Source organism: Styela clava, chromosome 7 (assembly GCF_964204865.1).
Source record: "Styela clava chromosome 7, kaStyClav1.hap1.2, whole genome shotgun sequence".
Lineage (NCBI taxonomy): Eukaryota > Metazoa > Chordata > Ascidiacea > Stolidobranchia > Styelidae > Styela > Styela clava.
The window spans coordinates 1,403,978-1,428,050 of NC_135256.1; the positions used below are offsets into that span (position 1 = coordinate 1,403,978).

At 38.0% G+C, this 24,073-nt stretch overlaps 2 protein-coding genes and 17 non-coding genes across 19 annotated transcripts; all 19 read right to left on the reverse strand.

The window, feature by feature from the left end:
• Positions 1 to 892: 892 nt before the first annotated feature.
• Trnad-guc (transfer RNA aspartic acid (anticodon GUC)) lies at positions 893 to 964 on the reverse strand. The gene has a single exon. It is a non-coding gene; the product is annotated as a tRNA-Asp (tRNA).
• A 273-nt stretch (positions 965 to 1,237) lies between these two features.
• Trnad-guc (transfer RNA aspartic acid (anticodon GUC)) lies at positions 1,238 to 1,309 on the reverse strand. Its single transcript has one exon. It is a non-coding gene; the product is annotated as a tRNA-Asp (tRNA).
• Positions 1,310 to 1,581: 272 nt separating this feature from the next.
• Trnad-guc (transfer RNA aspartic acid (anticodon GUC)) lies at positions 1,582 to 1,653 on the reverse strand. The gene has a single exon. It is a non-coding gene; the product is annotated as a tRNA-Asp (tRNA).
• A 1,430-nt stretch (positions 1,654 to 3,083) lies between these two features.
• On the reverse strand, positions 3,084 to 3,155 carry Trnad-guc (transfer RNA aspartic acid (anticodon GUC)). Its single transcript has one exon. It is a non-coding gene; the product is annotated as a tRNA-Asp (tRNA).
• Positions 3,156 to 4,959: 1,804 nt separating this feature from the next.
• On the reverse strand, positions 4,960 to 5,901 carry LOC144425078 (uncharacterized). Its single transcript, XM_078114348.1, has one exon. It carries the CDS (start codon positions 5,899 to 5,901, stop codon positions 4,960 to 4,962), a length of 942 nt encoding a protein of 313 aa, XP_077970474.1.
• A 70-nt stretch (positions 5,902 to 5,971) lies between these two features.
• On the reverse strand, positions 5,972 to 6,631 carry LOC144425079 (uncharacterized). Its single transcript, XM_078114349.1, has one exon. It carries the CDS (start codon positions 6,629 to 6,631, stop codon positions 5,972 to 5,974), a length of 660 nt encoding a protein of 219 aa, XP_077970475.1.
• Positions 6,632 to 9,761: 3,130 nt separating this feature from the next.
• Positions 9,762 to 9,833, reverse strand: Trnad-guc (transfer RNA aspartic acid (anticodon GUC)). Its single transcript has one exon. It is a non-coding gene; the product is annotated as a tRNA-Asp (tRNA).
• A 270-nt stretch (positions 9,834 to 10,103) lies between these two features.
• On the reverse strand, positions 10,104 to 10,175 carry Trnad-guc (transfer RNA aspartic acid (anticodon GUC)). Its single transcript has one exon. It is a non-coding gene; the product is annotated as a tRNA-Asp (tRNA).
• Positions 10,176 to 11,828: 1,653 nt separating this feature from the next.
• On the reverse strand, positions 11,829 to 11,900 carry Trnad-guc (transfer RNA aspartic acid (anticodon GUC)). The gene has a single exon. It is a non-coding gene; the product is annotated as a tRNA-Asp (tRNA).
• An 896-nt stretch (positions 11,901 to 12,796) lies between these two features.
• Trnad-guc (transfer RNA aspartic acid (anticodon GUC)) lies at positions 12,797 to 12,868 on the reverse strand. The gene has a single exon. It is a non-coding gene; the product is annotated as a tRNA-Asp (tRNA).
• A 3,815-nt stretch (positions 12,869 to 16,683) lies between these two features.
• Trnad-guc (transfer RNA aspartic acid (anticodon GUC)) lies at positions 16,684 to 16,755 on the reverse strand. Its single transcript has one exon. It is a non-coding gene; the product is annotated as a tRNA-Asp (tRNA).
• Positions 16,756 to 17,651: 896 nt separating this feature from the next.
• Trnad-guc (transfer RNA aspartic acid (anticodon GUC)) lies at positions 17,652 to 17,723 on the reverse strand. Its single transcript has one exon. It is a non-coding gene; the product is annotated as a tRNA-Asp (tRNA).
• A 2,499-nt stretch (positions 17,724 to 20,222) lies between these two features.
• Trnad-guc (transfer RNA aspartic acid (anticodon GUC)) lies at positions 20,223 to 20,294 on the reverse strand. Its single transcript has one exon. It is a non-coding gene; the product is annotated as a tRNA-Asp (tRNA).
• A 264-nt stretch (positions 20,295 to 20,558) lies between these two features.
• On the reverse strand, positions 20,559 to 20,630 carry Trnad-guc (transfer RNA aspartic acid (anticodon GUC)). The gene has a single exon. It is a non-coding gene; the product is annotated as a tRNA-Asp (tRNA).
• Positions 20,631 to 21,589: 959 nt separating this feature from the next.
• On the reverse strand, positions 21,590 to 21,661 carry Trnad-guc (transfer RNA aspartic acid (anticodon GUC)). The gene has a single exon. It is a non-coding gene; the product is annotated as a tRNA-Asp (tRNA).
• A 269-nt stretch (positions 21,662 to 21,930) lies between these two features.
• Positions 21,931 to 22,002, reverse strand: Trnad-guc (transfer RNA aspartic acid (anticodon GUC)). The gene has a single exon. It is a non-coding gene; the product is annotated as a tRNA-Asp (tRNA).
• Positions 22,003 to 22,279: 277 nt separating this feature from the next.
• Positions 22,280 to 22,351, reverse strand: Trnad-guc (transfer RNA aspartic acid (anticodon GUC)). The gene has a single exon. It is a non-coding gene; the product is annotated as a tRNA-Asp (tRNA).
• Positions 22,352 to 23,238: 887 nt separating this feature from the next.
• On the reverse strand, positions 23,239 to 23,310 carry Trnad-guc (transfer RNA aspartic acid (anticodon GUC)). Its single transcript has one exon. It is a non-coding gene; the product is annotated as a tRNA-Asp (tRNA).
• Positions 23,311 to 23,924: 614 nt separating this feature from the next.
• Positions 23,925 to 23,996, reverse strand: Trnad-guc (transfer RNA aspartic acid (anticodon GUC)). Its single transcript has one exon. It is a non-coding gene; the product is annotated as a tRNA-Asp (tRNA).
• Between the last annotated feature and the right edge of the window lie 77 nt (positions 23,997 to 24,073).

The window sequence follows — 24,073 nt, forward strand, 5'->3', positions numbered from 1 at the left end:
TGAACGAAAAGTACTAAACAAAGCAATACAAATATTATTACCAGAGACTGGCCTGAAATTGAATTGAACTAAATCGCTTCCAAATACATAATGAAAGCGAATTAATCGAAACGAATCAATTTTTAAAATCACGCTAACATATTGTTTGCGAAAAAGTGGCATATTTATATGAACGAGTTATCTATCATCCATTTTTTCTCCCCGTCGATGAATTGAACTCCGGTCTCCCGCGTGACAGGCGGGAATACTCAAGACTATACTAACGAGGAAGCCATCGGAAAGCGTTTGATATAAAAACAGTAAGAAAATTGAAAGTACGCCGGTCACATCCAAACCCTCGAGCCAAAAGTACTAAACAAATTAATACAAATATTATTACCAGAGACTGGCCTGAAATTGAATTAAACTAAATCACTTCCAAATACATAACCATAGCTAATTAATCGAAACGATTCAATTTTTACAACCATGCTAAAATATTGTTTGCGAAAAAGTGGCAAAATTATATGAACGAGTTATCTTCATTAACTACTTTGGAAAATCAGTTCTCCCCCTCGGGGAATCGAACCCCGGTCTCCCGCGTGACAGGCGGGGATACTCACCACTATACTAACGAGGAAGCCGTCGGAAAGCGTTTGATATAAAAATATTAGGAAAATTTCAAGTACGCCGGTCACATCCAAATCCTCGAGCGAAAAGTACTAAACAAAGCAATACAAATATTATTATCAGAGACTGGCCTGAAATTGAATTAAACTAAATCGCTTCCAAATACATAATGAAAGCTAATTAATCGAAACAAATCAATTTTTACAATCATGCTAACATATTGTTTGCGAAAAAGTGGCATAATTATGTGAGAGAGTATCTATCATTCATTTGAAAAAGAGATCTCCCCGTCGGGGAATCGAACCCCGGTCTCCCGCGTGACAGGCGGGGATACTCACCACTATACTAACGAGGAAGTCGTCGGAAAGCGTTTGATATAAAAATATTAACAAAATTGAAAGTACGCCGATCACATCCAAATCCTCGAGCGAAAAGTACTAAACAAAGCAATTCAAATATTATTACCAGAGACTGGCCTAAAATTGAATTGAACTTAATCGCTTCCAAATACATAATAAAAGCTAATTATTCGAAACGATTTAATTTTTACAATCATGCTAACATATCTTTTGCGAAAAAGTGGCATAATTATGTGAGAGAGTATCTATCATCCATTTGAAAAAGAGTTCTCCCCGTCGGGGAATCGAACCCCGGTCTCCCGCGTGACAGGCGGGGATACTCACCACTATACTAACGAGGAAGCCGTCGGAAAGCGTTTGATATAAAAATATTAGGAAAATTTAAAGAACGCCGGTCACATCCAAAAACTCCTGCGAAAAGTACTAAACAAAGCAATTCAATTAATATTACCAGAGACTGGCCTGAAATTGAGTTGAATTTAATCGCTTCCAAATACATAATAAAAGCTAATTATTCGAAACGATTCAATTTTTACAATCATGCTAACATATCTTTTGCGAAAAAGTGGCATAATTATGTGAGAGAGTATCTATCATCCGTTTGGAAAGAGTTCTCCCCGTCGGGGAATCGAACCCCGGTCTCCCGCGTGACAGGCGGGGATACTCACCACTATACTAACGAGGAAGCCGTCGGAAAGCGTTTGATATAAAAATATTAAGAAAATTGAAAGTACGCCGGTCACATCCAAATCCTCGAGCAAAAAGTACTAAACAAAGCAATACAAATATTATTATCAGAGACTGGCCTGAAATTGAATCAAACTAAATCGCTTCCAAATACATAATGGGGATAGGCGGGGATACTCACCACTATACTAACGAGGAAGCCGTCGGAAAGCGTTTGATATAAAAATATTAAGAAAATTGAAAGTACGCCGGTCACATCCAAATCCTCGAGCGAAAAGTACTAAACAAAGCAATACAAATATTATTATCAGAGACTGGCCTGAAATTGAATTGAACTAAATAGCTTCCAAATACATAATGAAAGCGAATTAATCGAAACGAATCAATTTTTAAAATCACGCTAACATATTGTTTGCGAAAAAGTGGCATATTTATATGAACGAGTTATCTATCATCCATTTTTTCTCCCCGTCGATGAATTGAACCCCGGTCTCCCGCGTGACAGGCGGGGATACTCAAGACTATACTAACGAGGAAGCCATCGGAAAGCGTTTGATATAAAAACAGTAAGAAATTTGAAAGTACGCCGGTCACATCCAAATCCTCGAGCCAAAAGTACTAAACAAATTAATACAAATATTATTACCAGAGACTGGCCTGAAATTGAAGTAAACTAAATCGCTTCCAAATACATAACCATAGCTATTTAATCGAAACGATTCAATTTTTACAACCATGCTAAAATATTGTTTGCAAGTGGCAAAATTATATGAACGAGTTATCTTCATTAACTGCTTTTGGAAAACAGTTCTCCCCGTCGGGGAATCGAACCCCGGTCTCCTGCGTGACAGGCGGGGATACTCACGACTATACAAATGAGGAAGCCGTCGGAAAGCGTTTGATATAAAAATATTAAGAAAATTGAAAGTACACCGGACACATCTAAATCCTCGAACGAAAAGTACTAAACAAAGCAATACAAATATTATTACCAGAGACTGGCCTGAAATTGAATCAAACTAAATCGCTTCCAAATACATAATGAAAGCTAATTAATCGAAAATAATCAATTTTTACAATCATGCTAACATATTGTTTGGGAAAAAATGGCATAATTATGTGAGGCGGGGATACTCACCACTATACTAACGAGGAAGCCGTCGGAAAGCGTTTGATATAAAAATATTAAGAAAATTGAAAGTACGCCGGTCACATCCAAATCCTCGAGCGAAAAGTACTAAACAAAGCAATTCAAATATTATTACCAGAGACTGGCCTGAAATTGAATTGAACTTAATCGCTTCCAAATACATATTAAAAGCTAATTAGTCGAAACAAATCAATTTTTACAATCATGCTAACATATTGTTTGCGAAAAAGTGGCATAATTATGTGAGAGAGTATCTATCATTCATTTGAAAAAGAGTTCTCCCCGTCGGGGAATCGAACCCCGGTCTCCCGCGTGACAGGCGGGGATACTCACCACTATACTAACGAGGAAGCCGTCGAAAAGCGTTTGATATAAAAATATTAAGAAAATTGAAAGTACGCCGGTCACATCCAAATCCTCGAGCGAAAAGTACTAAACAAAGCAATTCAAATATTATTACCAGAGACTGGCCTGAAATTGAATTGAACTTAATCGCTTCCAAATACATATTAAAAGCTAATTAATCGAAACAAATCAATTTTTACAATCATGCTAACATATTGTTTGCGAAAAAGTGGCAAAATTATATGAAAGATTTATCTATTAACTGCTTTGGGAAAACAGTTCTCCCCATCGGGGAATCGAACCCCGGTCTCCCGCGTGACAGGCGGGGATACACGCCACAATACTAAAGAGGAAGCCGTCGGAAAGACTTTGATATAAAAATATTAACAAAATAGAAAGAACGCCGATCACATCCAAATTCTCGAGCGAAAAGTACTAAACCAAGCAATACAAATATTATTACCAGTGTCAGATTTAGGCACACAGATTTTCCATGTCATACGCGTTTATTGTAAAACGGTTGACTGTAAATAAAATGAAATAATCAATAAACAATCACAAGCTGAGGGCGGAAAGAAAATGCATAACCAGAAATTAATAGAAAATAAACTTACATATGATAACGCTCCAAAGGCCTAAATCGACAAGAAACTGACAGGAAACGTGAACGATAACGTTATTGGCATAAAAATAGCAACTAAATTTAGAAAGCAGTTAATAAGAATGAAATATAAAATACATGAACAATTAAAGCAATAAATGACGACGATGGTCATATGGGGCCCCGGTTACGATACCTTCACCACAGGTCTACCTAACGAGACCAAAACCCACCCACACGCTAAGTCAATAAAGCGGATAATGCAAAACCACACCACTAACATCATAACAAGATTAAACAAGAACCTCCTACGACGCGTAAAGTCGAGATGCAAGAGCCACGCGTGACACGTCAGATGCAGTAAAGCCCGCGAAACTCGCGTCAAAACAGAAAAGCAATTATCGATAAAAATTAGCAGGTCGGAACACAAAGAAAAACAGCGTTCAAAATATTATCAACTGAAAAGAAACTTCTATCGCCGACACAGCCGCCCCCAATAACCCTCCAAGGGGTTATTCATTTTCCAGGAGGCATAGTTTCGTCACAAGTCTGGTTATTTCCACACCTGCTGTTTTGACGGTAGTTACACACACACGGTTAAAAGTAACTCTCCCTAGTAACCAACGTCTTCTTGGCACGTCGTCATCTACAGCAATTACGATATCACCATCAATAAATTCCTCTTTTTTCCACTTTGTTCGAGTCATCAGCATTGGTACATACGTTCGTCGCCAGCGCTTCCAAAAGCGATTCGAAATTGCTTCGGTTTGTCTCCATCTTCTCTGATGCGCTGTTGATCCAAAGGTGTATTTAGGCGTGAGGGGAGCTGGATCACGTACGTTGTCGCTAATAGAAAAGGACGACTGTTTATAATATCGGGCGCGGCTAATAAAGCACTTTGCAGCTCTAATTTGGAAACGGACATAAATTTCATCGGAGAAACAATTGATTTGGCCATCGACAAACTATAATTCACACACTGACATTTCTTGGCACGCAAGTGAGCCACTGCGACGTAAGCTTGTTCAGACGCATCGCAAATCTCATAAATAGCGGTTTTCGAGGCGCCTAAATATTGTCTAGGCACATGGAAATTAGTCAATTGTTTTAATGATTCGGTCCACTCTTCCCAAGCATTCTTCCTGAGGTTATCTAAGTTTTTGTCCCATTTCAAATCATCTTTGTAAACAATGTAGAAATCGCCGTCATTAGTGTTCCAATGAAGTCCCAGCGCCTTTTAACTGGGCACAATCAAAATTTGATTCAACGTCAGGATTACGACAATCCCCTGTGTTAAATTTCGACAATAATGTTTTGAAATTTGAAAGCCATTTTTTCAATCGAAAACTCCTGCTTGCTAATATAATAGAATTTTCTTGAGCGTCGGAAAAAGCGGAGTCACCATTACATTCTGATGAAAGCAAATCGTCTATGTAGCAATCCCTAAAAACCGTTTCTACTGCTTCCATTGAAAATTGCCCGGTATTATCTAGCGCGGTTTTTGCAACGTATAGCGAGTCGACCACACCAAATATTCTCACTAGAAATTGATACACATCAGGCGGGGTTGTGGATCTCAGATTTCCTTGCAAGAAAAATCTGACTGAATCCGTGTCCGACTGTGGTAGACGCACCATGTGATACATGCCTTCAATATCAGCATTTAATGCAATCAATCTTGTTCTGAAGCGCAATAAAACTCCAATCAGATTCTTAATGAGATCAGGTCCCGAATATATCTGATTATTCAAACCGATTCCACAATATGTATCCGCGGCGTCAAAAACTAATCGTATCTTGCCAGGTTTATTTGGATTCTCAACTCCATGATGAGGAAGATACCAAGTTCGAGGACCCAAAGTATCACGTTCTTTAACAGTCAGCTCTCGCACCCAATCACGTTTGATGTTTTTGCTCATAGAGGTGCAGTACACATCTCTCAGACCGTCATTTTCCAACAGTCGTTTTTTCGGATTCCTACATCTCGTACGGGCAATAAGACTGTTCTCCGACATAATGGAAGTATCGCGACGCCACAGAAAGCCGACTTTATAATGCCCATCAACAATAGACGTTTTAGCTCTATTCACATTCGCAGCCACGCGATCTTCCACAGATTCGGCGCGCTTCGTGTTGTAGCTCATTACCATCGCTTCCGTACTCGAAAATTGCTTAACTTGGTGTTGCAATTTATTGTAATCATCGTGTAATAAATGACAATTAGCATGAATTAAATCCTTCACAAGCGCGTTTGTTTGCGCCTAGCAAAGTCCATCCGAGTGGTGTTCTTATTGCAATCGGTTCATTGTCTCCCCCTACACGTCTTTCAAGTTGAAAGTGGGCAAATGGATGGTCCGCACCTATGAGCAACATAACTTCGTTTTCTCTAATGTCAGGAAGTGATAATCCACGTAAATGATGGAAGGTTTCAAAATCTTTATGACTTCTTTCAGGGTGGGGAATTCTGGTGCCACATACGAAAACTGACTTTAGATGTAGTTCTTCGCCGTCGGGATTTAATTTGTCACGCACAAAAAGTTCGACCGCTTCCGAGTCATGCAAGACCCCAGTTCCTCCGAGGGTGGTTAACATGAGCCTTTTACGACGTCCACGCAAATCCAATTTGGTTTTAAGTTTGGGATGAATGAGAGAGACCTGACTTGCCGAATCAAGCAAAGCAACTGTATACTCGGAGCGTCCATTAGCTCCCCTAACCAGAACAGGCAGCAACTGAAATTGAACTCTAGTTGTTACAGACACCGCATTGTTTATACCCTGTCGGTTTATTGGTCTTGGGACGCTTTCAAACATGCGAATTCCATGAATACATTTGTGATGTTTCCCATTGCATATACTACACTCGACATCACATCTACACATAAATGCACGATGGCCCGGTTTAAAGACATTTAAAGCAAAGTCTGTAATCTACAACAAAGTTACGTTTTACATAATCGGTCGCACCGAAAAACGTCTCACAACTTCTCAAAGAATGGCGAGCATTGCAGAATTGACAACATGATGCGTCACTATATGACGTATAATCGGATTCCAAGTTTGATAACGTTGAAAATGGAGTCGGAAATCGGCGACGAGCGCTTCTGGGTATCTCGTGGTCAGTTAAATCAGTTCTATTGATCACATTGCAAGTAACATCTGGAGAAAAAGAATTGGCGATTTCTTCAGTTCTTTCCCACAACCATTGCTCAAAGTCAATTAATGTCGGATTAGAGTTTTTGTGAATAAAACCTACAACAAATTTATTCCAACTCGAGTTCAGTTCTTGAGGAATCCTGCTTGAAACCCTTCTTACATTCTCGACGCTACTGATGTCAGCCAAATAACACATCTTTTTGAGATTCACCACGCAGTCACGCACGTCTGAGTGAAAATTTAGCAATCTATCGGCCGAAAGAGGCGACATACGTTTTCCATTTACAACTCGGTCAAGCACCGCCCGTGCGATCAGTACCGGCTGTCCGTAGCGGCATTTTAATTCCTTTAAAACCAGTATGTAATGACTACCGGCGGTACCTAATCCCTCAACACGACGCTTCGCCGAACCCGACAAATACGCGGACAATCTCACCATGCGTTGACCACCATAGTCTAACCGTGAATGAACATTTTCATAAAACAATTCAATGAAATTAGGCCAGTTTATAGCACTCCCATCAAACGGACTTATTTGTACCGGCGGCAAATGATGCTCAGCCCACATTTTAGAATTTAAACTCAAAGATAAACACGTTTGCTCAGCTAGAGAAAAGTTATCATTTACCGTTCTGGATCCTGCTTGATTTGGTTGGAGATTATCGATCCAGGAGTCTACCGATTGGTCTGGCAACGGCATTTGGTTTGCTGGTGAAGGATTTTGGTAATGTCTTGGAGTGAAGAAATCGTATATTCACGACGTTTATCTGACGCGGTAAAAGTCTCTGGTTCGAAGCGGGCACTTTTTTCTTCGAGTTGATTGTAACACGTCGTGTTCGTCAAAGTTATTGAACCTGTGGCTCATAAAGGGACTCTTTAAAAGAGTTGGTGTCTCTCGGCGATCGTCGTGTTCTCGTGCTCTAGATTCTCGAAGTTGGTCAGTCGCCGCCCCCATTTCACCACCGGACTGCTTGGCGCACGCTGGCTGGAGATTTATTGTATTATCGCTCTCCTCTTCCATCCTTTCACTTGAAATCTGAGAGTTCCCTTCGTCAGGAGCCACGCACGATATTTCAGGTTCACGGTCGATGTAACTATCAATTTCATCGTTCATACCTTCAACTTCAGATATCACTTTCTGAACGCATTCTTCGAAAGCAGCTTTCGACTCTGCGTTGCGAATTTGAGGTAATGTGTTCGATACAATTTGATTATAGGCGGCCAGTTTAAAATGAAACTCTGTTTTTAGGCATGCCAGCTGCGATCTTCGAGCCTTCTCGTTTATCAAATTTCGACTTTTGGTCAACAATGATTCAAACTCAGTCTCTGTGTTGATACGCTTTTGTCTAAGCGTGGTTAAGGATGGCAAGCCCTCAAACGTTTCGTCAGCTGCAGAGTCGCTTTCTTCCGTAAATGTCGACAATGAAGCCACTGTTGCTTCAGATTCTTTAGTATTTGACTTCTTCAACAAATGCGTCATATTCAACTTTGTCAGATTTAGGCACACAGATGTTCCATGTCATACGCGTTTATTGTAAAACGGTTGACTGTAAATAAAATGAAATAATCAATAAACAATCACAAGCTGAGGGCGGAAAGTAAATGCATAACCAGAAGTTAATAGAAAATAAACTTACATATGATAACGCTCCAAAGGCCTAAATCGACAAGAAACTGACAGGAAACGTGAACGATAACGTTATTGGCATAAAAATAGCAACTAAATTTAGAAAGCAGTTAATAAGAATGAAATATAAAATACATGAACAATTAAAGCAATAAATGACGACGATGGTCATATGGGGCCCCGGTTACGATACCTTCACCACAGGTCTACCTAACGAGACCAAAACCCACCCACACGCTAAGTCAATAAAGCGGATAATGCGAAACCACACCACTAACATCATAACAAGATTAAACAAGAAAGTCCTACGACGCGTAAATTCGAGATGCAAGAGCCACGCGTGACACGTCAGATGCAGTAAAGCCCGCGAAACTCGCGTCAAAACAGAAAAGCAATCATCGATAAAAATTAGCAGGTCGGAACACAAAGAAGAACAGCGTTCAAAATATTATCAACTGAAAAGAAACTTCTATCGCCGACAACCAGAGACTGGCCTGAAATTGAATTGAACTAAATCGCTTCCAAATACATAATAAAAGCTAATTATTCGAAACGTTTCAATTTTTACAATCATGCTAACATATGCCACGACTATACTAACGAGGAAGCCATCGGGAGGCGTTTGATATAAAAATATTAACAAAGTTGAAAGTACGCCGTTCACATCCAAATCCTCGAGCGAAAAGTACTAAACAAAGCAATACAAATATTATTATCAGAGACTGGCCTGAAATTGAATCAAACTAAATCGCTTCCAAATACATAATGAAAGCTAATTAATCGAAACAAATCAATTTTTACAATCATGCTAACATATTGTTTGCGAAAAAGTGGCAAAATTATATGAAAGAGTTATCTATTAACTGCTTTGGGAAAACAGTTCTCCCCGTCGGGGAATCGAACCCCGGTCTCCCGCGTGACAGGCGGGGATACACGCCACAATACTAACGAGGAAGCCGTCGGAAAGACTTTGATATAAAAATATTAACAAAATAGAAAGAACGCCGATCACATCCAAATTCTCGAGCGAAAAGTACTAAACAAAGCAATACAAATATTATTACCAGAGACTGGCCTGAAATTGAATTGAACTAAATCGCTTCCAAATACATAATAAAAGCTAATTATTCGAAACGATTTAATTTTTACAATCATGCTACCATATTGTTTGCGAAAAAGTGGCATAATTATGTGGGAGAGTATCTTCTATCATCCATTTGAAAAAGAGTTCTCCCCGTCGGGGAATCGAACCCCGGTCTCCCGCGTGACAGGCGGGGATACTCACCACTATACTAACGAGGAAGCCGTCGGAAAGCGTTTGATATAAAAATATTAAGAAAATTGAAAGAACGCCGGCCACATCCAAATCCTCGAGCGAAAAGTACTAAACAAAGCAATTCAAATATTATTACCAGAGACTGGTCTGAAATTGAATTGAACTTAATCGCTTCCAAATACATATTAAAAGCTAATTATTCGAAACGATTTAATTTTTACAATCATGCTACCATATCTTTTGCGAAAAAGTGGAATAATTATGTGAGATATCTATCATCCATTTGAAAAACAGTTCTCCCCGTCGGGGAATCGAACCCCGGTCTCCCGCGTGACAGGCGGGGATACTCACCACTATACTAACGAGGAAGCCGTCGGAAAACGTTTGATATAAAAATATTAAGAAAATTGAAAGAACGCCGGTCACATCCAAAAACTCCTGCGAAAAGTACTAAACAAAGCAATACAAATATTATTATCAGAGACTGGCCTGAAATGGAATTAAACTAAATCGCTTCCAAATACATAACCATAGCTAATTAATCGAAACGATTCAATTTTTACAACCATGCTAAAATATTGTTTGCAAAAAAGTGGCAAAATTATATGAACGAGTTATCTTCATTAACTGCTTTTGGAAAATAGTTCTCCCCGTCGGGGAATCGAACCCCGGTCTCCCGCGTGACAGGCGGGGATACTCACGACTATACAAACGAGGAAGCCGTCGGAAAGCGTTTGATATAAAAATATTAAGAAAATTGAAAGTACGCCGGTCACATCTAAATCCTCGAACGAAAAGTACTAAACAAAGCAATACAAATATTATTACCAGAGACTGGCCTGAAATTGAATCAAACTAAATCGCTTCCAAATACATAATGAAAGCTAATTAATCGAAACTAATCAATTTTTACAATCATGCTAACATATTGTTTGCGAAAAAGTGGCATAATTATGTGAGAGAGTATCTATAATTCATTTGAAAAAGAGTTCTCCCCGTCGGGTAATCGAACCCCGGTCTCCCGCGTGACAGGCGGGGATACTCACCACTATACTAACGAGGAAGCCGTCGGAAAGCGTTTGATATAAAAGTATTAAGAAAATTGAAAGAACGCCGGTCACATCCAAATCCTCGAGCGAAAAGTACTAAACAAAGCAATTCAAATATTATTACCAGAGACTGGCCTGAAATTGAATTGAACTTAATCGCTTCCAAATACATAATAAAAGCTAATTATTCGAAACGATTTAATTTTTACAATCATGCTAACATATCTTTTGCGAAAAAGTGGAATAATTATTATCTATCATCCATTTGAAAAAGAGTTCTCCCCGTCGGGGAATCGAACCCCGGTCTCCCGCGTGACAGGCGGGGATACTCACCCCTATATTAACGAGGAAGTCGTCGGAAAGCGTTTGATATAAAAATATTAACAAAATTGAAAGTTCGCCGATCACATCCAAATCCTCGAGCGAAAAGTACTAAACAAAGCAATTCAAATATTATTACCAGAGACTGGCCTGAAATTGAATTGAACTTAATCGCTTCCAAATACATATTAAAAGCTAATTATTCGAAACGATTTAATTTTTACAATCATGCTAACATATTTTTTGCGAAAAAGTGGCATAATTATGTGAGAGAGTATCTATCATCCATTTGAAAAAGTTTTCTCCCAGTCGGGGAATCGAACCCCGGTCTCCCGCGTGACAGGCGGGGATACTCACCACTATACTAACGAGGAAGCCGTCGGAAAGCGTTTGATATAAAAATATTAAAAAAATTGAAAGTACGCCGGTCACATCCAAATCCTCGAGCGAAAAGTACTAAATAAAGCAATTCAAATATTATTACCAGAGACTGGCCTGAAATTGAATTGAACTTAATCGCTTCCAAATACATATTAAAAGCTAATTATTCGAAACGATTTAATTTTTACAATCATGCTAAAATATCTTTTGCGAAAAAGTCGCATAATTATGTGAGAGAGTATCTATCTATCATCCATTTGAAAAAGAGTTCTCCCCGTCGGGGAATCGAACCCCGGTCTCCCGCGTGACAGGCGGGGATACTCACCACTATACTAACGAGGAAGCCGTCGAAAAGCGTTTGATATAAAAATATTAAGAAAATTGAAAGTACGCCGGTCACATCCAAATCCTCGAGCGAAAAGTACTAAACAAAGCAATTCAAATATTATTACCAGAGACTGGCCTGAAATTGAATTGAACTTAATCGCTTCCAAATACATATTAAAAGCTAATTAATCGAAAAAAATCAATTTTTACAATCATGCTAACATATTGTTTGCGAAAAAGTGGCAAAATTATATGAACGAGTTATCTTCATTAACTGCTTTTGGAAAACAGTTCTCCCCGTCGGGGAATCGAACCCCGGTCTCCCGCGTGACAGGCGGGGATACTCACGACTATACAAACGAGGAAGCCGTCGGAAAGCGTTTGATATAAAAATATTAAGAAAATTGAAAGTACGCCGGTCACATCTAAATCCTCGAACGAAAAGTACTAAACAAAGCAATACAAATATTATTACCAGAGACTGGCCTGAAATTGAATCAAACTAAATCGCTTCCAAATACATAATGAAAGCTAATTAATCGAAACTAATCAATTTTTACAATCATGCTAACATATTGTTTGCGAAAAAATGGCATAATTATGTGAGGCGGGGATACTCACCACTATACTAACGAGGAAGCCGTCGGAAAGCGTTTGATATAAAAATATTAAGAAACTTGAAAGTACGCCGTTCACATCCAAATCCTTGAAAGAAAAGTACTAAACAAAGCAATACAAATATTATTACCAGAGACTGGCCTGAAATTGAATCAAACTAAATCGCTTCCAAATACATAATGAAAGCTAATTAATCGAAACAAATCAATTTTTACAATCATGCTAACATATTGTTTGCGAAAAAGTGGCATAATTATGTGAGAGAGTATCTATCATTCATTTGAAAAATATTTCTCCCCGTCGGGGAATCGAACCCCGGTCTCCCGCGTGACAGGCGGGGATACTCACCACTATACTAACGAGGAAGTCGTCGGAAAGCGTTTGATATAAAAATATTAACGAAATTGAAAGTACGCCGATCACATCCAAATCCTCGAGCGAAAAGTACTAAACAAAGCAATCCAAATATTATTACCAGAGACTGGCCTGAAATTGAATTGAACTTAATCGCTTCCAAATACATAATAAAAGCTAATTATTCGAAATGATTTAATTTTTACAATCATGCTAACATATCTTTTGCGAAAAAGTGGCATATTTATGTGAGAGAGTATCTATCATCCATTTGAAAAAGGGTTCTCCCCGTCGGGGAATCGAACCCCGGTCTCCCGCGTGACAGGCGGGGATACACGCCACAATACTAACGAGGAAGCCGTCGGAAAGACTTTGATATAAAAATATTAACAAAATAGAAAGAACGCCGATCACATCCAAATTCTCGAGCGAAAAGTACTAAACAAAGCAATACAAATATTATTACCAGAGACTGGCCTGAAATTGAATTCAACTAAATCGCTTCCAAATACATAATAAAAGCTAATTATTCGAAACGATTTAATTTTTACAATCATGCTACCATATTGTTTGCGAAAAAGTGGCATAATTATGTGAGAGAGTATCTATCATCCATTTAAAAAACAGTTCTCCCCGTCGGGGAATCGAACCCAGGCGGGGATACTCACCACTATACTAACAAGGAAGTCGTCGGAAAGCGTTTGATATAAAAATATTAAGAAAATTGAAAAAACGCCGGTCACATCAAAATTCTCGAGCGAAAAGTACTAAACAAAGCAATACAAATATTATTATCAGAGACTGGCCTGAAATTGAATTAAACTAAATCGCTTCCAAATACATAACCATAGCTAATTAATCGAAACGATTCAATTTTTACAACCATGCTAAAATATTGTTTGCAAAAAAGTGGCAAAATTATATGAACCAGTTATCTTCATTAACTGCTTTTGGAAAACAGTTCTCCCCGTCGGGGAATCGAACCCCGGTCTCCCGCGTGACAGGCGGGGATACTCACGACTATACAAACGAGGAAGCCGTCGGAAAGCGTTTGATATAAAAATATTAAGAAAATTGAAAGTTCGCCGGTCACATCTAAATCCTCGAACGAAAAGTACTAAACAAAGCAATACAAATATTATTACCAGAGACTGGCCTGAAATTGAATCAAACTAAATCGCTTCCAAATACATAATAAAAGCTAATTAATCGAAACTAATCAATTTTTACAATCATGCTAACATATTGTTTGCGAAAAAATGGCATAATTATGTGAGGCGGGAATACTCACCACTATACTAACGAGGAAGCCGTCGGAAAGCGTTTGATATAAAAATATTAAGAAAATTGAAAGTACGCCGTTCACATCCAAATCCTTGAACGAAAAGTACTAAACAAAGCAATACAAATATTATTACCAGAGACTGGCCTGAAATTGAATCAAACTAAATCGCTTCCAAATACACAATAAAAGCTAATTAATCGAAACTAATCAATTTTTACAATCATGCTAACATATTGTTTGCGAAAAAATGGCATAATTATGTGAGGCGGGGATACTCACCACTATACTAACGAGGAAGCCGTCGGAAAGCGCTTGATATAAAAATATTAGGAAATTGAAAGTACGCCGTTCACATCCAAATCCTTGAACGAAAAATACTAAACAAAGCAATACAAATATTATTACCAGAGACTGGCCTGAAATTGAATTGAACTAAATCGCTTCCAAATAAATAATGAAAGCGAATTAATCGAAACGAATCAATTTTTAAAATCACGCTAACATATTGTTTGCGAAAAAGTGGCATATTTATACGAACGAGTTATCTATCATCCATTTTTTCTCCCCGTCGATGAATTGAACCCCGGTCTCCCGCGTGACAGGCGGGGATACTCAAGAATATACTAACGATGAAGCCATCGGAAAGCGTTTGATATAAAAACAGTAAGAAAATTGAAAGTACGCCGGTCACATCCAAACCCTCGAGCCAAAAGTACTAAACAAATTAATACAAATATTATTACCAGAGACTGGCCTGAAATTGAATTAAACTAAATCGCTTCCAAATACATAACCATGCTAAAATACTGTTTGCGAAAAAGTGGCAAAATTATATGAACGAGTTATCTTCATTAACTACTTTGGAAAATCAGTTCTCCCCCTCGGGGAATCGAACCCCGGTCTCCCGCGTGACAGGCGGGGATACTCACCAGTCACCACTATACTAACGAGGAAGCCGTCGGAAAGCGTTTGGTATAAAACATTAGGAAAATTTCAAGTACGCCGGTCACATCCAAATCCTCGAGCGAAAAGTACTAAACAAAGCAATACAAATATTATTATCAGAGACTGGCCTGAAATTGAATTAAACTAAATCGCTTCCAAATACATAATGAAAGCTAATTAATCGAAACAAATCAATTTTTACAATCATGCTAACATATTGTTTGGTAAAAAATGGCATAATTATGTGAGGCGGGGATACTCACCACTATACTAACGAGGAAACCGTCGGAAAGCGTTTGATATAAAAATATTAAGAAAATTGAAAGTACGCCGGTCACATCCAAATCCTCGAGCGAAAAGTACTAAACAAAGCAATTCAAATATTATTACCAGAGACTGGCCTGAAATTGAATTGAACTTAATCGCTTCCAAATACATATTAAAAGCTAATTAGTCGAAACAAATCAATTTTTACAATCATGCTAACATATTGTTTGCGAAAAAGTGGCATAATTATGTGAGAGAGTATCTATCATCCATTTGAAAAAGTTTTCTCCCAGTCGGGGAATCGAACCCCGGTCTCCCGCGTGACAGGCGGGGATACTCACCACTATACTAACGAGGAAGCCGTCGGAAAGCGTTTGATATAAAAATATTAAGAAAATTGAAAGTACGCCGATCACATCCAAATCCTCGAGCGAAAAGTACTAAATAAAGCAATTCAAATATTATTACCAGAGACTGGCCTGAAATTGAATTGAACTTAATCGCTTCCAAATACATATTAAAAGCTAATTATTCGAAACGATTTAATTTTTACAATCATGCTAACATATCTTTTGCGAAAAAGTCGCATAATTATGTGAGAGAGTATCTATCTATCATCCATTTGAAAAAGAGTTCTCCCCGTCGGGGAATCGAACCCCGGTCTCCCGCGTGACAGGCGGGGATACTCACCCCTATATTAACGAGGAAGTCGTCGGAAAGCGTTTGATATAAAAATATTAACAAAATTGAAAGTTCGCCGATCACATCCAAATCCTCGAGCGAAAAGTACTAAACAAAGCAATTCAAATATTATTACCAGAGACTGGCCTGAAATTGAATTGAACTTAATCGCTTCCAAATACATATTAAAAGCTAATTATTCGAAACGATTTAATTTTTACAATCATGCTAACATATTTTTTGCGAAAAAGTGGCATAATTATGTGAGAGAGTATCTATCATCCATTTGAAAAAGTTTTCTCCCAGTCGGGGAATCGAACCCCGGTCTCCCGCGTGACAGGCGGGGATACTCACCACTATACTAACGAGGAAGCCGTCGGAAAGCGTTTGATATAAAAATATTAAAAAAATTGAAAGTACGCCGGTCACATCCAAATCCTCGAGCGAAAAGTACTAAATAAAGCAATTCAAATATTATTACCAGAGACTGGCCTGAAATTGAATTGAACTTAATCGCTTCCAAATACATATTAAAAGCTAATTATTCGAAACGATTTAATTTTTACAATCATGCTAAAATATCTTTTGCGAAAAAGTCGCATAATTATGTGAGAGAGTATCTATCTATCATCCATTTGAAAAAGAGTTCTCCCCGTCGGGGAATCGAACCCCGGTCTCCCGCGTGACAGGCGGGGATACTCACCACTATACTAACGAGGAAGCCGTCGAAAAGCGTTTGATATAAAAATATTAAGAAAATTGAAAGTACGCCGGTCACATCCAAATCCTCGAGCGAAAAGTACTAAACAAAGCAATTCAAATATTATTACCAGAGACTGGCCTGAAATTGAATTGAACTTAATCGCTTCCAAATACATATTAAAAGCTAATTAATCGAAAAAAATCAATTTTTACAATCATGCTAACATATTGTTTGCGAAAAAGTGGCAAAATTATATGAACGAGTTATCTTCATTAACTGCTTTTGGAAAACAGTTCTCCCCGTCGGGGAATCGAACCCCGGTCTCCCGCGTGACAGGCGGGGATACTCACGACTATACAAACGAGGAAGCCGTCGGAAAGCGTTTGATATAAAAATATTAAGAAAATTGAAAGTACGCCGGTCACATCTAAATCCTCGAACGAAAAGTACTAAACAAAGCAATACAAATATTATTACCAGAGACTGGCCTGAAATTGAATCAAACTAAATCGCTTCCAAATACATAATGAAAGCTAATTAATCGAAACTAATCAATTTTTACAATCATGCTAACATATTGTTTGCGAAAAAATGGCATAATTATGTGAGGCGGGGATACTCACCACTATACTAACGAGGAAGCCGTCGGAAAGCGTTTGATATAAAAATATTAAGAAACTTGAAAGTACGCCGTTCACATCCAAATCCTTGAAAGAAAAGTACTAAACAAAGCAATACAATTATTATTACCAGAGACTGGCCTGAAATTGAATCAAACTAAATCGCTTCCAAATACATAATGAAAGCTAATTAATCGAAACAAATCAATTTTTACAATCATGCTAACATATTGTTTGCGAAAAAGTGGCATAATTATGTGAGAGAGTATCTATCATTCATTTGAAAAATATTTCTCCCCGTCGGGGAATCGAACCCCGGTCTCCCGCGTGACAGGCGGGGATACTCACCACTATACTAACGAGGAAGTCGTCGGAAAGCGTTTGATATAAAAATATTAACGAAATTGAAAGTACGCCGATCACATCCAAATCCTCGAGCGAAAAGTACTAAACAAAGCAATCCAAATATTATTACCAGAGACTGGCCTGAAATTGAATTGAACTTAATCGCTTCCAAATACATAATAAAAGCTAATTATTCGAAATGATTTAATTTTTACAATCATGCTAACATATCTTTTGCGAAAAAGTGGCATATTTATGTGAGAGAGTATCTATCATCCATTTGAAAAAGAGTTCTCCCCGTCGGGGAATCGAACCCCGGTCTCCCGCGTGACAGGCGGGGATACACGCCACAATACTAACGAGGAAGCCGTCGGAAAGACTTTGATATAAAAATATTAACAAAATAGAAAGAACGCCGATCACATCCAAATTCTCGAGCGAAAAGTACTAAACAAAGCAATACAAATATTATTACCAGAGACTGGCCTGAAATTGAATTCAACTAAATCGCTTCCAAATACATAATAAAAGCTAATTATTCGAAACGATTTAATTTTTACAATCATGCTACCATATTGTTTGCGAAAAAGTGGCATAATTATGTGAGAGAGTATCTATCATCCATTTAAAAAACAGTTCTCCCCGTCGGGGAATCGAACCCAGGCGGGGATACTCACCACTATACTAACAAGGAAGTCGTCGGAAAGCGTTTGATATAAAAATATTAAGAAAATTGAAAAAACGCCGGTCACATCAAAATTCTCGAGCGAAAAGTACTAAACAAAGCAATACAAATATTATTATCAGAGACTGGCCTGAAATTGAATTAAACTAAATCGCTTCCAAATACATAACCATAGCTAATTAATCGAAACGATTCAATTTTTACAACCATGCTAAAATATTGTTTGCAAAAAAGTGGCAAAATTATATGAACCAGTTATCTTCATTAACTGCTTTTGGAAAACAGTTCTCCCCGTCGGGGAATCGAACCCCGGTCTCCCGCGTGACAGGCGGGGATACTCACGACTATACAAACGAGGAAGCCGTCGGAAAGCGTTTAATATAAAAATATTAAGAAAATTGAAAGTTCGCCGGTCACATCTAAATCCTCGAACGAAAAGTACTAAACAAAGCAATACAAATATTATTACCAGAGACTGGCCTGAAATTGAATCAAACTAAATCGCTTCCAAATACATAATGAAAGCTAATTAATCGAAACTAATCAATTTTTACAATCATGCTAACATATTGTTTGCGAAAAAATGGCATAATTATGTGAGGCGGGAATACTCACCACTATACTAACGAGGAAGCCGTCGGAAAGCGTTTGATATAAAAATATTAAGAAAATTGAAAGTACGCCGTTCACATCCAAATCCTTGAACGAAAAGTACTAAACAAAGCAATACAAATATTATTACCAGAGACTGGCCTGAAATTGAATCAAACTAAATCGCTTCCAAATACACAATAAAAGCTAATTAATCGAAACTAATCAATTTTTACAATCATGCTAACATATTGTTTGCGAAAAAATGGCATAATTATGTGAGGCGGGGATACTCACCACTATACTAACGAGGAAGCCGTCGGAAAGCGCTTGATATAAAAATATTAGGAAATTGAAAGTACGCCGTTCACATCCAAATCCTTGAACGAAAAATACTAAACAAAGCAATACAAATATTATTACCAGAGACTGGCCTGAAATTGAATTGAACTAAATCGCTTCCAAATAAATAATGAAAGCGAATTAATCGAAACGAATCAATTTTTAAAATCACGCTAACATATTGTTTGCGAAAAAGTGGCATATTTATACGAACGAGTTATCTATCATCCATTTTTTCTCCCCGTCGATGAATTGAACCCCGGTCTCCCGCGTGACAGGCGGGGATACTCAAGAATATACTAACGAGGAAGCCATCGGAAAGCGTTTGATATAAAAACAGTAAGAAAATTGAAAGTACGCCGGTCACATCCAAACCCTCGAGCCAAAAGTACTAAACAAATTAATACAAATATTATTACCAGAGACTGGCCTGAAATTGAATTAAACTAAATCGCTTCCAAATACATAACCATGCTAAAATACTGTTTGCGAAAAAGTGGCAAAATTATATGAACGAGTTATCTTCATTAACTACTTTGGAAAATCAGTTCTCCCCCTCGGGGAATCGAACCCCGGTCTCCCGCGTGACAGGCGGGGATACTCACCAGTCACCACTATACTAACGAGGAAGCCGTCGGAAAGCGTTTGGTATAAAACATTAGGAAAATTTCAAGTACGCCGGTCACATCCAAATCCTCGAGCGAAAAGTACTAAACAAAGCAATACAAATATTATTATCAGAGACTGGCCTGAAATTGAATTAAACTAAATCGCTTCCAAATACATAATGAAAGCTAATTAATCGAAACAAATCAATTTTTACAATCATGCTAACATATTGTTTGCGAAAAAGTGGCATAATTATGTGAGAGAGTATCTATCATTCATTTGAAAAAGAGTTCTCCCCGTCGGGGAATCGAACCCCGGTCTCCCGCGTGACAGGCGGGGATACTCACCACTATACTAACGAGGAAGCCGTCGGAAAGCGTTTGATATAAAAGTATTAATAAAATTGAAAGAACGCCGGTCACATCCAAATCCTCGAGCGAAAAGTACTAAACAAAGCAATTCAAATATTATTACCAGAGACTGGCCTGAAATTGAATTGAACTTAATCGCTTCCAAATACATAATAAAAGCTAATTATTCGAAACGATTTAATTTTTACAATCATGCTACCATATCTTTTGCGAAAAAGTGGAATAATTATTATCTATCATCCATTTGAAAAAGAGTTCTCCCCGTCGGGGAATCGAACCCCGGTCTCCCGCGTGACAGGCGGGGATACTCACCACTATATTAACGAGGAAGTCGTCGGAAAGCGTTTGATATAAAAATATTAACAAAATTGAAAGTTCGCCGATCACATCCAAATCCTCGAGCGAAAAGTACTAAACAAAGCAATTCAAATATTATTACCAGAGACTGGCCTGAAATTGAATTGAACTTAATCGCTTCCAAATACATATTAAAAGCTAATTATTCGAAACGATTTAATTTTTACAATCATGATAACATATCTTTTGCGAAAAAGTGGCATAATTATGTGAGAGAGTATCTATCATCCATTTGAAAAAGTTTTCTCCCAGTCGGGGAATCGAACCCCGGTCTCCCGCGTGACAGGCGGGGATACTCACCACTATACTAACGAGGAAGCCGTCGGAAAGCGTTTGATATAAAAATATTAAGAAAATTGAAAGTACGCCGGTCACATCCAAATCCTCGAGCGAAAAGTACTAAATAAAGCAATTCAAATATTATTACCAGAGACTGGCCTGAAATTGAATTGAACTTAATCGCTTCCAAATACATATTAAAAGCTAATTATTCGAAACGATTTAATTTTTACAATCATGCTAACATATCTTTTGCGAAAAAGTGGCATAATTATGTGAGAGAGTATCTATCATCCATTTGAAAAAGAGTTCTCCCCGTCGGGGAATCGAACCCCGGTCTCCCGCGTGACAGGCGGGGATACTCACAACTATACTAACGAGGAAGCCATCGGAAAGCGTTTGATATAAAAATATTAAGAAAATTGAAAGTACGCCGGTCACATCCAAATCCTCGAGCGAAAAGTACTAAACAAAGCAATTCAAATATTATTACCAGAGACTGGCCTGAAATTGAATTGAACTTAATCGCTTCCAAATACATATTAAAAGCTAATTAGTCGAAACAAATCAATTTTTACAATCATGCTAACATATTGTTTGCGAAAAAGTGGCATAATTATGTGAGAGAGTATCATTCATTTGAAAAAGAGTTCTCCCCGTCGGGGAATCGAACCCCGGTCTCCCGCGTGACAGGCGGGGATACTCACCACTATACTAACGAGGAAGTCGTCGGAAAGCGTTTGATATAAAAATATTAACAAAATTGAAAGTACGCCGATCACATCCAAATCCTCGAGCGAAAAGTACTGAATAAAGCAATTCAAATATTATTACCAGAGACTGGCCTGAAATTGAATTGAACTTAATCGCTTCCAAATACATATTAAAAGCTAATTAGTCGAAACAAATCAATTTTTACAATCATGCTAACATATTGTTTGCGAAAAAGTGGCATAATTATGTGAGAGAGTATCATTCATTTGAAAAAGAGTTCTCCCCGTCGGGGAATCGAACCCCGGTCTCCCGCGTGACAGGCGGGGATACTCACCACTATACTAACGAGGAAGTCGTCGGAAAGCGTTTGATATAAAAATATTAACAAAATTGAAAGTACGCCGATCACATCCAAATCTTCGAGCAAAAAGTACTGAATAAAGCAATTCAAATATTATTACCAGAGACTGGCCTGAAATTGAATTGAACTTAATCGCTTCCAAATACATATTAAAAGCTAATTATTCGAAACGATTTAATTTTTACAATCATGCTAACACATCTTTCGCGAAAAAGTGGCATAATTATGTGAGAGAGTATCTATCTATCATCCATTTGAAAAAGAGTTCTCCCCGTCGGGGAATCGAACCCCGGTCTCCCGCGTGACAGGCGGGGATACTCACCACTATACTAACGAGGAAGCCGTCGAAAAGCGTTTGATATAAAAATATTAAGAAAATTGAAAGTACGCCGGTCACATCCAAATCCTCGAGCGAAAAGTACTAAACAAAGCAATTCAAATATTATTACCAGAGACTGGCCTGAAATTGAATTGAACTTAATCGCTTCCAAATACATATTAAAAGCTAATTAATCGAAAAAAATCAATTTTTACAATCATGCTAACATATTGTTTGCGAAAAAGTGGCAAAATTATATGAACGAGTTATCTTCATTAACTGCTTTTGGAAAACAGTTCTCCCCGTCGGGGAATCGAACCCCGGTCTCCCGCGTGACAGGCGGGGATACTCACGACTATACAAACGAGGAAGCCGTCGGAAAGCGTTTGATATAAAAATATTAAGAAAATTGAAAGTACGCCGGTCACATCTAAATCCTCGAACGAAAAGTACTAAACAAAGCAATACAAATATTATTACCAGAGACTGGCCTGAAATTGAATCAAACTAAATCGCTTCCAAATACATAATGAAAGCTAATTAATCGAAACTAATCAATTTTTACAATCATGCTAACATATTGTTTGCGAAAAAATGGCATAATTATGTGAGGCGGGGATACTCACCACTATACTAACGAGGAAGCCGTCGGAAAGCGTTTGATATAAAAATATTAAGAAAATTGAAAGTACGCCGTTCACATCCAAATCCTTGAAAGAAAAGTACTAAACAAAGCAATACAAATATTATTACCAGAGACTGGCCTGAAATTGAATCAAACTAAATCGCTTCCAAATACATAATGAAAGCTAATTAATCGAAACAAATCAATTTTTACAATCATGCTAACATATCTTTTGCGAAAAAGTGGAATATTTATTATCTATCATCCATTTGAAAAAGAGTTCTCCCCGTCGGGGAATCGAACCCCGGTCTCCCGCGTGACAGGCGGGGATACTCACCACTATACTAACGAGGAAGCCGTCGGAAAGCGTTTGATATAAAAATATTAAGAAAATTGAAAGTACGCCGGTCACATCCAAATCCTCGAGCGAAAAGTACTAAATAAAGCAATTCAAATATTATTACCAGAGACTGGCCTGAAATTGAATTGAACTTAATCGCTTCCAAATACATATTAAAAGCTAATTATTCGAAACGATTTAATTTTTACAATCATGCTAACATATCTTTTGCGAAAAAGTGGCATAATTATGTGAGAGAGTATCTATCATCCATTTGAAAAAGAGTTCTCCCCGTCGGGGAATCGAACCCCGGTCTCCCGCGTGACAGGCGGGGATACTCACAACTATACTAACGAGGAAGCCATCGGAAAGCGTTTGATATAAAAATATTAAGAAAATTGAAAGTACGCCGGTCACATCCAAATCCTCGAGCGAAAAGTACTAAACAAAGCAATTCAAATATTATTACCAGAGACTGGCCTGAAATTGAATTGAACTTAATCGCTTCCAAATACATATTAAAAGCTAATTAGTCGAAACAAATCAATTTTTACAATCATGCTAACATATTGTTTGCGAAAAAGTGGCATAATTATGTGAAAGAGTATCATTCATTTGAAAAAGAGTTCTCCCCGTCGGGGAATCGAACCCCGGTCTCCCGCGTGACAGGCGGGGATACTCACCACTATACTAACGAGGAAGTCGTCGGAAAGCGTTTGATATAAAAATATTAACAAAATTGAAAGTACGCCGATCACATCCAAATCCTCGAGCGAA